At 40.1% G+C, this 15,941-nt stretch overlaps 1 protein-coding gene across 10 annotated transcripts in view; it reads right to left on the reverse strand.

Moving 5' to 3' along the window:
• LOC117428496 (nuclear receptor corepressor 2-like) overlaps positions 1-15,941 on the reverse strand; it is a 132,814-nt gene that overhangs the window by 63,388 nt on the left and 53,485 nt on the right. For all 10 annotated transcript variants that reach the window (XM_058994562.1, XM_058994561.1, XM_058994557.1 and 7 more), the window contains exons 6-8: positions 11,853-11,966; positions 5,932-5,988; positions 4,129-4,181 (exon numbers count right to left, since the gene is read on the reverse strand). In XM_058994562.1, the coding sequence (XP_058850545.1) occupies positions 4,129-4,181; positions 5,932-5,988; positions 11,853-11,966 (224 nt within the window). The remainder of the gene's footprint in view (positions 1-4,128; positions 4,182-5,931; positions 5,989-11,852; positions 11,967-15,941) is intronic.

Below are 15,941 nucleotides of genomic sequence, written 5' to 3' on the forward strand. Positions count from 1 at the left end.
TTTATTTCAAGGTTGACCTGATCCAAGTATATTAATTTAATTCAATAATAATTTTGCAGCATCCTGTAATAACTGAGAGGATTCCATGCCTCTCTTTCCATTTAGATCAGCGATGTTAACCCTTGTGGCTTTGAAATTCAGTAACATTGTAACCGTCTCCCTATTCACACAAACACTGAGCTAATAATTGCCTGCTCATTTCTGACTAAGTTTAACAGAACTACTGTGACATTTCAGTTCCCTTCTTCAATTGGAATGAAAACAAATACAAGGCAGCAAAAGAATTTGACCTTTAAAATAAAGAACAGTTAAACGAATGAGAAAATAAAAATGCCAAAGAAACGGCCCGCATTTTCTGAAGAGTAGCCTTGAAGAGGGTTTGGATTGTTAACACAAATGGGCATTTTAAATTAGCCTGGGTTTTCAATACATTCTTTCTGAATCTGAATCCATATTAAAAGCAGCTTTTGAAAAGACAAGAGGAACAAACTGACATTAAGATACAACATGTACTGTACTTAAGCCTTCTCCAGCAAAGTTGCACGTGTAAAGCACATGCTGTACCAATGAGATGAATAACAATGAAGTTCAGAAACAATGTTGTAGTGCTTGTACTGTACTTTTTCCTATACGTATTTATTATGCATTTGCGTTATGCAACGAATGATACATTTTGTATGCCTTTCTTAATCCCTTGTATCATTTTACACAGTCATGGTTTGTTTTATATAACAGAACGGAAACATGGTTATTCAGCTTTGAACTGGTATGATCTCTTCAGCTCAATGGGCTCTGCGTGCACGTGTTTGATGTCAAGCATAAATGTATTAAGAACACCAATAGGATGCTACAATGGAGAGCAGAAATAAGCTGTGATCGGTTGTCTCGTGGTAGGCACTCTTCAAAGCAAAGCACTGAAGAAAAATAAATAAATGCAGCATTCAGGTACTATTATAGGATTATATACGACTACTTTTCCTATTACGTCAATGATACTAGACATTGCAAGAGATTGCATCTGCCAGTTGAGACACCGCATTTGCTTCCTTCCTATGCACACTGGGGGCCAGTCGATATTGATTCGTTAGTGGAAATAAGAATGTTTTTGGGCGGGGGTTGGTGGGAAAGACATCAAGCTGATGAAATATTTTGAAGGCTGGTTTCACAGACCATGATTAGCCCTGGTCCTGGACTAGAATACCTGATGTCTACGATTACTGCTAATCAGGCTCTGTGAAACTAGAGATGAGATTTCAGCATGTATTAGAGCAACCCTGCCCTGCAAGAACGGCTCCAATCTAATTTTAAACACCTAGCAATATATTCAAGCAGAGTAAATAAAACTCACTGGGATTTACTCGTAGTTTTCCCTAATTTGAGTTTACCGGTGCAGTGTGGAAGGCTGCCCGGTCTTTGAATCATGGGTTTTAAGCCTAACCATTTCTTATTGAATCAGTGCATACGTATCATCACAGTATCTGATAATAGACACCACAGTAAATGGAGCATGATATTACATCTTTATAAGATATATCCCAATATAATCTATATATTTCACAGAAGGTGGCAATAACACAAACAGTCTGCAGAAATGACCATTCCCCAAATCAGAGGGAACAGTTGTTGTCATCGAACGGGGCTATTGACTCGTAATAAACATTTGAAATACAATTTTAAAACTTTTTTTTAAAATTTTAAAGTCAGCCTGCCAAGGTCAGAACCACACTTTACTCGTATCTTCACAAACAAAAACCTCCTGTATACATTTAAATCATTTCAATTCCCTTTCCTACACAAACGCTAGAGGATGACTTAATTTAATTTAACCGTTTTCTTTCTTTCTTTTAAGTTAAAACCACAGCAAAACCATGCCAAGCCCCACCCTGTGTTATGGCTGAACTTAAAACAGCTCAGGAAACACAAACCCTTTAAAGAAAAGAACATTACAGCCCACGTTCTGAATTAATCAGCTTATAGCAAGTAATCTGTCTCCCAGCGGGAGTCATTTTTGTAGCGCTTCATCTTTTCATTACAATGTTAAGTTCTTCTACATGAATGTAATCTTAGTCAACATGAGTTTCATCACTTCAGTAACATAGCCAACACCTGCTGCCCTCGGCGCTTAGCCACCAGTAATGCAGGTGTCATTCAGGTCAGCCATGTGAAAAAAAAGCAAAGGATCCTTATCTATCCCTGATAAAAACACCAGCTGGGCGGATACCTTGCCATTTCATTTCATGGGCTCCACATCTGATTTTTTTTTTTTTCCTGCCCAAACCGACTGACCGATATTTCAACTCTCCAAAGCTGGCGTCACTGATTGCTGCTCTCTACAAAGCCGTAAGCTTTTCTTAGTCTCTGCGGAAAGCAGCGATCTGCAAATATTCATGTTTTAAATTAGAATGACAAATTAGCCCACTTAACATCCCTGAGCCTCACCTGGGTGTCAGCACCTGCTGGCTGAGGCGATCTCAATCTGAATAAATAGGTGTGATTTAAAATGACACCTGTGTACTTAAATACTAGTGTTGCACAGATGTCTGGAATTACAGCTCAATAAAATAGACAGAGTCATATTTTACATACAAATTGAAATAAACCACCACATTCCAGGGAAAAGGTTGCTATAAACACTGCTTTACTTTAAAACAGAGAATACATACAGTACCTGCGTGTTAACCTGTGTTATTCAAAACTCAAAAACGATGCAAAAACATACAGAAACGATCATCAGTTGTTGGGGAAGGTCTGATTATCACCCATCATTACAAAATACTACTGGGGACAAACGCTGCTATACTGCCTGCACTTCTTCCATGTCAAGTTTTGCTGAAAAATTAAACATACAGTACAACACACTGTCATCTTATCTATAGCGTATCTCTGCTACCTCACCCATACCTATACCTCAACACTGTAAATGGGGACTGAACACCTTTAGAAACAGGTGAGAAACCGGGTATCAATAACTTCAGATACAAAATAAAAAAGCTTTGTAGAAAGGAGGATAGAGAATGGGGAGAGAGCAGGGGGGGCTTTGTTTTCAGTGCCAGAAAAAAACAAGGGGGCACAAAGAGTGGCTTGTTGTGCGATCAAAGCGAGTCTCAGGTATTTAATAACACAGAAGTCTTTATACATATCACTGCGAGCCAATGAAGGTGAAGATCAAACAGCTTGTGTGCAGGGAGCGATGATGGAGCTGGCGCGGAGCCCCGTTCACAATTAGATGCTGTTTTGTTGGTGGAGAAGGGGGCTGCTCGAGGAACAGTGGCTTGTCCTATTAAGTAAGAATCAAAACAGTGCTATAGAGCTGCAGTAAATGAGAGCTGGCACTACAGAGAGAAACCCTGGTGAGCAAGAAAGAGAGAGCACTGATCAGCTGTAGAAGAAGGTCACAAAGATGAATCTCTCTCTGCTCCACCAGCAGGGACGGGACCCTAATTCACTGACTGCGTGAGAGTGTGTCAGGGCCTAACTGTGCCTAGCAGTTAGAAATCACAACAAGGGAAAAACACTTGGGACTTGAACTGCTCTTAATCCTATTGAAGTCAGAGATTTGCACTGCAGTAAATTTGTTCTTAAGACATGGTCACAGCAAAACTAAATATACTGGAATGTCAACGTGGTCAGGTTTTTGGTAGACTGTACAGTAAACTATGACATAATGCAGCCAAGATAATATTTTAATGCAAAACTGACGTGGCTGAGGTTTTAATTAGTCATAACACGTTAATGTTTTAATTCGATATCACGTCTTGGCAGACTATTGGACATTTTAAATAAATGTTTGTTGGTAATTTGAATGAACTGAATTCTGAACTCCAATAATTCTCAGTATTTTTGATTGCGATTATAAGTACAGTCTACAGTTTATAGAGAGGTCAAAAAAACAACTTTCAGGAAGTACATTTCCACTGGGTTTTGGAAAACAAAATTGTTAATGCGCTGACCCTTTCAAATAACACGTTTACGTATTTTTTAGACACAACTAAATCAATCTGAAAAGGGTACAACAGATGGAAAGATTCCTGTACAAACATTAATCAGAGAATAATCAAAGGCTTTGTGCTGCCCGTTTGCACCAGGCTTCCTCCTAACCTGACATTCAGGATATTATTGCATACTTACATTTTTATATTTTCATGGTATTGCTTGGTGTCTGAAGGCTGGTTGTATAGAGGCTGAAACAAATGAAAAGATGAAAGTGTGAATCACACCGTCAGAGATTTCAAAGGGAATACGTTACCAGGTCGGAAGTTTATTTTCATCACAAGACAGGTTATTTAGAAAGAGGATTTATTTCCAGCGTGCTCGAATAGAATCTCTTTATCTGCTGAGCACGGAGACCCTTTGCATTCCAGACCCCTCATACTTGGAATTTGCTGCAAGATTTTACCTCTGTGCGTGACACAGACCTTTCTGCAGTTGCCCATAAAGTCGCACGAGGCAGGGTTTCTGTTTGAAGCAGCTCCCAATAAATGACTGAAATCACCCCGTTTAAAGTTGAAAATCTACATTGAAAATTATTGTTTCGTTACTCACTGTCACCACTAAGTGAACAAATCAAGAGAGAGAGAGAGAGACACACGTGTTCCTTCTTTGACTGGGTCTTTTTGGTCCCTGCATATTAGTCGCTCTGACTGTTTGTTAACACCTGAACCCTGCTGCGCTTATACGATTATGGAAACGGTGTCTTTGCTTTCAAATCAAGTCGGGAAGGCTCTAGCTGGTCATCTTTTCTTCCTTTCACACAGCCTTATTTTCACACTCAAAGCCGCAGTCACAGCACAGCCAATCACATTCTTTGGTATGCAAACAGCGGTCTCACCAAGAAGAGCAGACATGACAGCTAGCCAGCAGTGCGAGGAATGTGTGAGGGGACGCAAGATAAGAGACAGTCTGGATATCCCATCAAGGACCTTTCATTTGTTCTTTTAATACTCTAATCTGTTACATGTTTGATATTTTTAAAAGCTGTTTTACCTATGTGCGAAAATGAATCAATTATAAATTGCAATTAACAAGAATAACATTTATAAAACTGATACTTGACATGAAGAACTGCTAAAACTGATAAACACAGTATAAATTTAAAGAACAATAAGACTGGCACCTACACAGTCACCCCAGTAAGTTAACCAGCTTCTTTATTCACTTTAATATGCACCTATTGGACCAGACCAAGAAAAAAATAACTCCATTTTATTTTCGTCTTCAGCAAACTGATTTCATTGTGTGGCACACAGCCGTCTATTAAATGGGATAGTCGACTTCATTTGGCAGCAGAGTCTGTCAAAGGTTTAGCGCTGATTTAAAACCAATTAAAAGAGCAAGGTTTGGTCTGGGCACTGCTTGGATGGGGGAGGCCTACAAGGATCATTCACTGTAGTGCCAACTTAAGACCACTTAAATGAAATATCTGAAGTTATAGTTTTAGTAAAATTATTGATTTTGCTTTCTGAAAAAAAAGCATGTTAATGAAGATTTGGAGGAAAAAGCTTTGGAAATTGAATTCAATACATCAACTGTGTACATATATACTGTACACTGTGGTACAGACATCCATCATTCATTCATTTTGAATGCCTATCTGATAGCTCCCTTTTACACATGGCGACTGACAGTCATTGCAGAAGCAGCTGATCTGACTAACACCACAAACCAACAGTCAACCCTACAGTACATTGTGTAGAAAGCAAGGTATTGTTCAATCCGGCAGCGTGATATTGCTATTTAACCTCAACATCTCTGCAAGCCCTTCCCTTGCTAGATAGCTTGAACGCAAGAGTTTGATGACTTAAAACCCACACAGAGCACTTCCTCCTTCGAGCTGACAGGCAGGCACTGACTTGGCTTGCCTGATAAAGAGACTGTGAGCGAACTGGCTGGCTGTAGTGTGCTGCACTGCATCCACACGACGCACACACTTACCAGCTCCACGCGTGGACCGAGTCCCTCCAAGATCCTGTGGGCCTCCTCTGCTTTTTTCTGTCAGGAATCAAAAGAAGATGCAGGTCAGGATGTGTATTTCTCTGTAGTGGTGCAGTTCCACTGTCACTCACTCCTTGTGTTAAGTATTAGCAACCACAAACAGAACTAATAATAGAAATCCCACCGTGTACTGAACAGAGATTAGTCACAGCTAGAAACAGATATATAGACAAGTAATGGGCTCCTGACAGACATACAAGATGCAAAGAAAATAAAGAAAAGGCTCACATGTTAGGTTCTACCTTCAGCAGCTTCCTTAAGCGCTTTTACTCCTCTTCTGTCCAGGACTAAACATTTTAAATGACAGCCACCCTTTTTTGTATCAAACCTCCTCCTCTACTACCTCCACCTCTTCCCCCTACTCATTCATTTAGTAGCAACACACTACTCGCTTCCCCTTAGCGAGACAGCAGCAGAATCTTTCACTTTCCAACCCACTTCATTTCCTTCAATTACCTCAGCACTATCAACCAGAGAGAGAGAGAGAGAGAGAGAGAGAGAGAGAGAGAGAGAGAGAGAGAGAGAGAAAGAAAGAGAGGGCGGATGAGCAAGTGAGAGAGAGAGCGAGAGAGAGCGAGAGAGCGAGAGAGAGAGAGGGAGAATGTCAGAGGCTGCGGTGCTAATACTAATTAAACAGAGCTGAAGCAGGGAACACAGGGTCAGCACCAGAGTTATTCTGAATAAAAGATGACTGCTTTTTTTTGTTGCTATCCTAGACAAGACTGGCTGTTTCTTCTTCCCTCCCTGAAGCAAACTTTGGTACTGCGTACAGCAAAGACAAAATAAAAGGCGTCACAAGTCATTTTTACTCTTTGACAAACACTTGTCGAAGCTCATCAAAAGCCTGTTTTTGTAAATGGCTCTCTCGTTTGTGCACGACTCTTCTACCCTCAAACCAAATAATACAGAGAAAAACAGTCAGCCTTCCACTCCCCCCACAAATTATTATTATTATTATTATTATAATTATTATTATTATTATTATTATTATTATTTATTACTTATCCAGGGTGACTTACAATTGTTACAAGATATCACATTATTTTTACATACAATTACCCATTTATACAGTTGGGTTTTTACTGGAGCAATCTAGGTAAAATACCTTGCTCAAGGGTACAGCAGCAGTGTCCCCCACTGGGGATTGAACCCACGACCCTCCGGTCAAGAGTCCAGAGCCCTAACCACTACTCCACACTGCTGCATCCTTCTGGATTCTGTTCAGCGTTGTAGATGTAGGGAACACTGCATTCTGCTTCTAAAAACAGATACAGTAAGACTGACCTATAAAGATGCAAACTGCTGATTCATTTAGATTCATTTACAGTAAAACAATATACAAAGTAGTACTGTAGCTTATTTTTTCCCCCCAAACCACTTTTCCCCTTTTAACCACACTCCTTTAATTTGTAAAGGAGTTTTACAGAGCCAGTGTAATTGTACAAGGCACATGTTGTAATTGCTGTGTGTTTCCAAAACACAATCCGTGACTCATGAGGTCCACTAATCTAACCGTCAGAGGAATCTTATGCAAGAGTACAATGGCCTGGAATGCCAGCGCATTAGAAGTGTACTTTATTGAAGACTAGTGTTTTAAAACTCAACCCCTCCTCGCCTCTGTTGAGTGGAGCGTGAACGAAGCTTTGTGAACGCTGTCTATCTACAGCACTTACAAGGGAGAGCTTTCAGTTGGGAAATTCCTTTCGCAGTTGACAAGTTGAAAAAATACATGGGGATTAAGTCAAGTTTCAGTAGCGTGGAAAACAAAACACAATAACCATACAGCACTGAAAAGCCCTTTTCTATAAAGAAAGTAATAACATTCTTAAAAGGGATACCATATGATAATATTTATTTATTACCGGTTTAATATCCGCTCCGTGTATGTGTGTCCCATTGATCTGAATCGTCTTTTGTTGCTTGTGCTGAGATCACTGTTCAGCATGCTTACTAACCATCCTCTTTCAATCACCAGTCTGCATCTAAAAACTACAACTAAGATGCAGTTTCTGAAGTGAGGGGGTGTGAAACCTGACCGTGCAGTGTAGGGGTCAGTTCTGCCAGAAACCCAATGCCATATTAGAATGAGTTCATTGCAGCAACTGGCCAGTGGTGCAGAATGCACATTATCTTTCTTGTTCTTTAGTTTTCACTTACATTAATACCCACCAGGACGTATTTACTCATATTTGTGACAGCTATTGTTCAACTTGTCCACTAGGGACAGCCCTCCCATTATAAAAATATATTATATTACAACATTTCCATCTCAGCAATAGTATTCCCAGTTGAAAAATAAATACCATTGGAACAGCTTTGCTTATTTTAAATGGTTCAAAAATTCATATTTTTATATGGTGTGAGCAAACATTGGTTTAATTAAGTTAATTAAAATGACTGATTTTTAGTTCATGAATCAAAATCAAACCACTATTAAGTTTGTGTTCTTAACTGCTCAAAAATGGTTGGACATGCCCCTTGTTCTGTCTCGCTACTCATGTGAGGCTGAATTTATATTGAACTGCAAATAACTGTGGGCTATTCTCAGAGGCTCAGAGACTCGAAGGTTGAATTGCACACAACACTGTACAGCAATAGGGCACAACATATTGCTCCACTAGGGAAAAAACATTGGGCATTAATGGGTTAACAATATAGTGAAAGGACTTGAATCCCAGTGTGAAATGTAACCCCTGCCAGAATAAAAACACAAATGAACTGAAAACACTAAGCAAGCGCCAAACAAGAAGCAAAATCAGGACAAAGAGCCTGTCATACTCTGCAGCAGCTTGTTAAACAGAAATGCCTGGAGGGTTCCCTCAAGTTATGCTGAGCCTGTAGCCTCCCTGTGGCCAAAAAAACACATTACCATCTCAGGCTGGTATGGATTAAAGATCATAGGCATTACTCTACAAAGAGCAGAGTTACACTATCCTTTCTACAGTGACTGGAGAGACACAGGAGTAACAAACAGGGCCAAATAAATAAACAACGGAACAATGCGTTATGACAGGAGCAAAAGTTGGTTTCAAAGCTCTTTTCAAAATGGCCGCTCTAGTGCACTGATAGTGTAAGGATTATTGTCCACATTGTCAAATGGGTAACACAGCAATAACGATCCATGATATGGTACGCAACAAAAAAGCCAGAGCACTTTTTTAAATTTTAAAATCACTCTTCCTGCAGTTATTTAGATGGCAGAGCTCAAAACCCAGTGCACTACAGCGGCCATTTTGAAAACAGCTTCGAAACAGACTTTAATGTTATAAGTGTAAAACGTTGTCAGGATGTTAACAATGAAAAGAAAAATTACAGGTACGTTATTTAAAAGTTGTAGCAACACGTGGGGACGTATAACGCTATATTTGTCGGAAACCCGCTACTTACTCTTTAAGCCTGATTATAATTCAAGAGCAAGTGAAACGGCATTATGGGTAAAACAGGAGCCACTGACTTCATGCCTTACTACCAGTTATGTGCTATGAAAGGTTGCATTAAAAAATGACCAACGGTCATCAAGTTACGAAAACATATAATGGCTCCGATGCAAGTTAGTGTGTAACATCGACTGGCAACAAGAGCCTGAAGGAGCATTCCACGTGTTCTATCATGCATACCTGTGATCACTGATTACTGTGCTATAACCTTTGAATTATTGGTTTTGCTGTAAGATAGGTGTGTGCATGAGCTCCCAGGGAGCTTGACCGGTAGGGTTTGCTGTAGCGTGATTAGGAGTAACAGTCTCTGTTGATTTGGCTTTCCTAACCCGCGGGAGCAGCAGAGACAATGCAATTCTCCCTGCACAATCCCCAGCATAGACCGACCGCCAGCTTCACACAGCCAGGATGTAACTCTGTGCTCCTTGACTGCACGACTCCTCTGCTCCCCAGTTGTTTTACCAGGGGATCCACTCGGGAACCAAGCTAAATAGAATTACGATAATAAAGATTATCACTGTGTCTACAGCTTGGAATCCATCTCAATACTCCATACCACAGGTCTCATATTTGAGTCAATGAAATGCTCTCAGGGTTTTGCTTGAGTTGAAATGAGCAGCTCTTTTCCCTTGATTTGTAGATGGTTTCAGTATGAATCTATTGCAGCCCCCAGCAGGGTAATGACAGAGTGTTAAAAACACCCAGGTCAGTGCAGAAAGCTAGGTGTGAAACGCATTTTAAATTTGTAAGTGCCTCTGTGGATCCCAGTGACACTCAATCAAACACAGAACATCACTCTAACCAGCGCTCATCCTGGAACTGCCAAAATCAATCATTTCCCTTTTTTTTGCATCTACCTATGGAATTAAAAGTGACAGAAGCAAATTAGATAACATGTGTCCTGGGTCTTTGATGCTTGAAGCTGCTGCTGTTTCCTCTAAAAATAACACTCAAAGAGTCCTACTGATGTGCACACACACACACACACACACACACACAAAAAGATGCTTCTTCAAAGGGCCGCACAGGATCAGAGAAGAGAATCACAGGACTATTCCTTGGAAAGAGTCCAACATCATTCCACAAATGCTCCCAGAAGCAGCCTCCGAACCTGTCTGGTCTGGTCTTTATTTATAGAAGCTCAGAAAACATGAAAAGGGAGCGGTGCTGGCAGAAGCAACAAGGGCTGGTCAGGAGGGATGAGAAGCTCTTTGGAAAGCAACTTCCTCTCCAGGAACATAAGTCCCTGTCCCGGACTGTGCACGCAGCTCTTCAATAGCACAAGGTAATGACTTTACAGTGCACGTTCAACTCAACACCTTACACTTACTACAAACAGTAAACTGTGTTGCACTGAAAATCAAAAGCACTGGATTTATTACCACAGCTATAAATATCAATAAAGAATTACAACCTTGTATTCTGAATCTCAGGATCACAGATCAGATAATGTCACTGCTCCGTTCCAGTGATGATAAGCCAATACAAATCAACATATTTTAAGGTATAAAAGTATCACAATAATCCTCACAGTGCTCAGCCCAAAACCAAGCAAATCAAATGCAATGTATTACTGTTTGCAAATCATCCTGGATAGACTATATTACAGATAAATGACTATCATATCATTTTTAGATGTGCCATGCAATAGACAATAAATACTGCATGTTGGGTGGGCAGAGGGGTTAGTTTTTTAAGAACCTTTCCCTGATAGACAACTGAAACCACACCACCAGCTCTCCAAAATCCATGTACTGCATCTTGTCAGAAGCTCTGGTGTATTTATAAACAGAACGTGTTTCACACAGTGCATTCCAGAGCTCCCAAGAGGAAGGTATGACCTGGAGCCAGCAGGTATCACTGATTTGTTTGGTGGCTCTCAGGTGTTCCCCACCCCATTCACAGGTGCAGACAGCTTGCCAAGCGGCTTCTGTTAAACAGTTCAGTTTCAGAAGTTTTTTAGGTTCTTTTTAAAGTCTGTGGATTAATTATTTGCTAAATTGCACAGTGGGTTTGGTGATGTGTACTGCTCTGCCCTAGGAGTTTTATTGGAGGGAACCAAACTCATTTGTAAACGGAGCAATTTTACCAGAATTAGAAGGAGCTGCTCTTATCTTTCACTTGCATCATGTTTATCAGCTGCCATGGTCTTCCTTTGATAAATCCTATGAAGGTGGCAAAGTAATCCAAAGTTACTTCCTTGTTAAATAGCTGGCAAAAATGGGAGTGCAGTATACCGGTTCTCTTCATCCAATAGCAAACAAGTAAATTATTTAGACATCAGACCACCTAGCAGTTGAGTATTATAACAGGTCACAATGCAATTTCCTTGTTCCAGCAATCACTATCTCCATGGCGACCTGGTAGCAGCTATTCCCAGGGTAGTTGAAAATGTAAGTGGTAGTTCTTAGATATTCTGCTCACCCTGTTTTCGTCGTAAATGATCTGCACCAGACTGCGATGCTTGGCTTCACCTGGCGGGGGAGATATCGGCTGCTCAGGTTCTTGGGGTTTGGCCACTTCCTCTTCAAACTGTTGCTGTAATATAAACATGCAAAGGAGGGGTTAAAGGTGTTAGGCACTAGCACTATTTCAAACACTCTTTTTCATTATTATTTTAAGGGAGGTTTGACAGACTCGCTGGTTATTCATTCAGTGACTATTTTACCATTTGCCAGAGACAGTTACATAAAATCATTACCACACCTAAAATCAAGATTCGTCAAAAGCAAAAAATGCAAAATGAAACAATCTTGAGCTGTTCAGAACAGGAAGCTCAACTGTAAACCATTTCCTACGAGACGCCTATGGAAAGTGATAACAGCTTGGGACAGTCAAAACAAAACCACACAGACACACAAACTCATTTCAACGGCAATCAATTACTGTACACTGCTTGACAAATACGGGCAGCCTGTGAACCACTGCATTTCAACTCCTATATGCAACACACAGCACACCGCAGACAAGAATGTACATGTAGCTGAATGTCTCTGTTATACTGTATGTTTGTATGAACAGTAGGTCAGACATTGTGTCTGTAGATATAAAGTGTTGCTAGAAAAGGTGTGTATACTGTAGATGACTGTTAAAGGGGAACTTGCAAATATACCTAAACACAATAAAAAACATGAGGCAAGTCATAACGTTCAACGCTGTTGTGGCGATTATGAAGAACTAGACAAAGCAAATAAACCTGTCTGACCTCGGGATATCTCCAAAACAATGTCATTCAAGCATCTGAAGGTCAGAATAACCTTCAGATGCTTGCAAAATTTTCTAAAACAAAACCAAAATAATATATCTTTAATATTTACAGATGGATACTGTAAAGTAAACGGCCATAAATAAGTATTTTTATAGCACTGCTTATTTAGATTCTGTGCTTGTCCCCACAGTAGAGTAATCAAGACCCCTGTGAGAGTCACGCAAAATGCTTTGAAAGAAAATGAAGCACCTATAACCTCAATAGCACTTGAGTCACAGCTTCAAATGTGAAGTGAAACTGACTCGAAGATGATGACGAGACCTACGGAGCGTTCTCACACCAAACAGAGACAGCATGGATTCTCTGAGACCTGGCTCCCCTCTCGTTTTCACCAATTAAAAAACAGCAGGTTTAATGCATTTTAATAATTATGCTGCAAGCAGATAACCAATGCAAAACGTTTACAATATTTATTGTAGGTAATAGTGTATTTAAAATTATTGCATTCATCATTTGGTTTCATCTTAAAAAAACAAACAAACAAAAAAAAAAAACTGTCTAACAAGACTGGTGGGGGTTTCAGTCAGGCCTTCAACCAGCACACTGTCCCAGGTTGCTATAGAAACTGCACTGGATTAAGGTCTCTGCTGAAGTAGCTCTTGATACAGGGAGTGCATCGTTCAGCAGACAAAATGAAACTAAACTAAACGGATCTGTCTTTGTATTTTAAGTTAGGCTTTTGTTTGGTTCTCTGAAAGAACCTCTCTGAATGCAAGCATTTATCAAATGCTCTGTTTTCAATTTCTATAGAATTCCCACTTCCCGCTATTAATACAAACTAAGCCTAATATATTTCTATGTGTAGCTCATAACTGTGGAGGAGTCAGAAAGAAAAATTTAAATGCCATGAAAATATGAAATACGAGTATGTATACAGCTAAGGTTTTCACATTTCCAAACAGGTTTTTATTAAATAAAAACATTACCATGCATGTCCTCTTGAGCCTTCAGCTAAAGCACTGTGGTTCAAACCCAAAAGATTTGCTTGATCACACAGCTATTGATTTTGCGAGAATGCAATTAAACCTCATTTTACCCTCAAATTTAACATGGAGCAACCCCACCATGAAATGGTCAGGTGTCGACCTCATTTGTACTGTTGCCAAGGGAACATGCATTATATATGAAAAGTCTTGTCAATATGGAAAGTCTATGCAGGTAAATTGCAGTACTTTCTAGATTACAGCCAGCATGTATCACTAGATTACAAGGTGGTGAATGAATCAGTCAGTGTGGAGATATGTCATAATGTGCATTTTGGGCGAGAGAACTGCAATGTAAAAAAAAAAAAATTATTCATCGTAACAATTCACCGACATGCCTGAACTGGCCAAGCCAAGGCAGTTTTTTTTTTTATATTACCTACCTGTTTTAAATAGGATTTGAAATTCTGCCAAGAGTTCAGGGGAGGTTAATGGCCAAACAAATGAACGAGGAGTCTGTCTTGTACTAGGTGTGTCCAGAAGCCTCTTAAAAAGGGCACACCCACCCAACACAGGTCTCTTTCTTTTGCCCAAAAGACATCTCAAATTCTGTCATTTCATTCTGCAAACATGTAACTTGACACTGCGATCAAGTTACCAATTCAGCCTTTATTTTGTAGAATATAATGTCAGTGTTTACAGTAGCTCTGTTTTATGCCTTGAGTTACCTAGACTATTTGAATAACAAAGTTATTGCGTTACGGCTTTACTGACAATCAAACCATTATAGGATGCTAGTAATAGAGAATGTTAAGAGGTAAACGAAGCGAGCCGACGCCAGTGGCAAAGGTAGTTCCAGCTGTAATCACACGGTGCAATAACCTACAATTAATAAATTGCCAGGTGAGATTTTTCCAACCCGCTAGTCATGAAACAAGAACTCTACCTGGGATAGCTCTTTGTTCTCTTTGAAATGATAAACCTGACCTTGGCAGGGCCAAGCAGCTAAACAGCATTGCTGTGTAAAATTAATTAAAAGGAGAGGCAATAATAACAAATCAAAACCAAAAAAAGCACAGGCTTGAAGCTGCCGTATTCAAACCACACAGTCCTCCGACTGCAGCCTATAATGACAACAATGGCCATGTGACCTGATTCACTCCAGGTTTTACAGTATAGAGGGTCCACTTTATCACTGCTTTTTTTACTCCACTGTGCTGTCTGCACTGTTTTTGTGAATAGGAAAGTTTAAACCTATATTGGAAAATCAGCTTTTTAGTATTAAGATCCGCCACGCTTTAGAATCATCAAAACAGAATCCCTGCCAATGTCAAAACTACTACTGGCTATGAGCCTTCACCAGTCTAAGCTTGTACAGTGAAATTCTCCACATTACAATACCCAGTGGATTGAGCCTTGGAGAGCTGGTACTGACAGGGAGAGATCTTAAGATTGTTTGCATGAAAGGGGCTGGTCGAGTGGTCTGAAAGGAGAGGGCCACAAAGAGAAAATTTACTGCGTCTTGGAATGCATTTCCTTTCTCTATTTCTGCATTGTTTGGGGTGCGTCATGCTCAGCGCCACAGGTAATTGCTGCCGTTGCATCTCCAAAGCTGTGTTCCTATTACTCATCCAAGCAAAATACATTTACTGAGCTCTCCTGCTACCTCCCTCTGCATAATATTTGCAGCAACCAAATGCACGGGGTACCAGAGTTCCCAGAAACAGATGGCACATACTCCCTGACTGTGTTGCTGCCATTAACTCGCATACTGTAGGTAGTTTCCACTCCATAGCTAATGAGCAGGATAATACAGGCATTAACACCTCCACTTGTTTAGAGTAATTTAGTAAGTGATGTGCTAACCTGCTATCAGCAAGTAATGTAAAAGTGTGACGGGTATTCAGATCCACGAATGGTTAAAATAGGCAGATAACTGAATAACGAGAATGATATACAGCAAATGGACGGTATACACGTGCAGTATACAAAACTTAATGGTACAGAATACCCTGAATAGGGGTACACAAACAAAAGCGTGTGGGTTGAAGAGGTTTACGAAGTCGACCCGGGAGAGCTTCGGATTTAAACTCACAAACTTCTCCCTCCAAAGATCGGACGTCACCAACTGTAATCAATCTGTTTTAGCCAAGCTACAATGCTCTTTCGCAGGCCTGCCAACTGGGATTATGAGTAGGCTGCAGTTTATGAAGAATCCTGCAGCTTATACTTTAACTAAAACCAGGGCTGGACAGCACACTTACCCAATTCTGAAATATCTTTATTTGATTCCGATAAGATACAGATTTGATTTTAATTAAG

Source organism: Acipenser ruthenus, chromosome 21 (genome assembly GCF_902713425.1).
Source record: "Acipenser ruthenus chromosome 21, fAciRut3.2 maternal haplotype, whole genome shotgun sequence".
Classification (NCBI taxonomy): Eukaryota; Metazoa; Chordata; class Actinopteri; order Acipenseriformes; family Acipenseridae; genus Acipenser; species Acipenser ruthenus.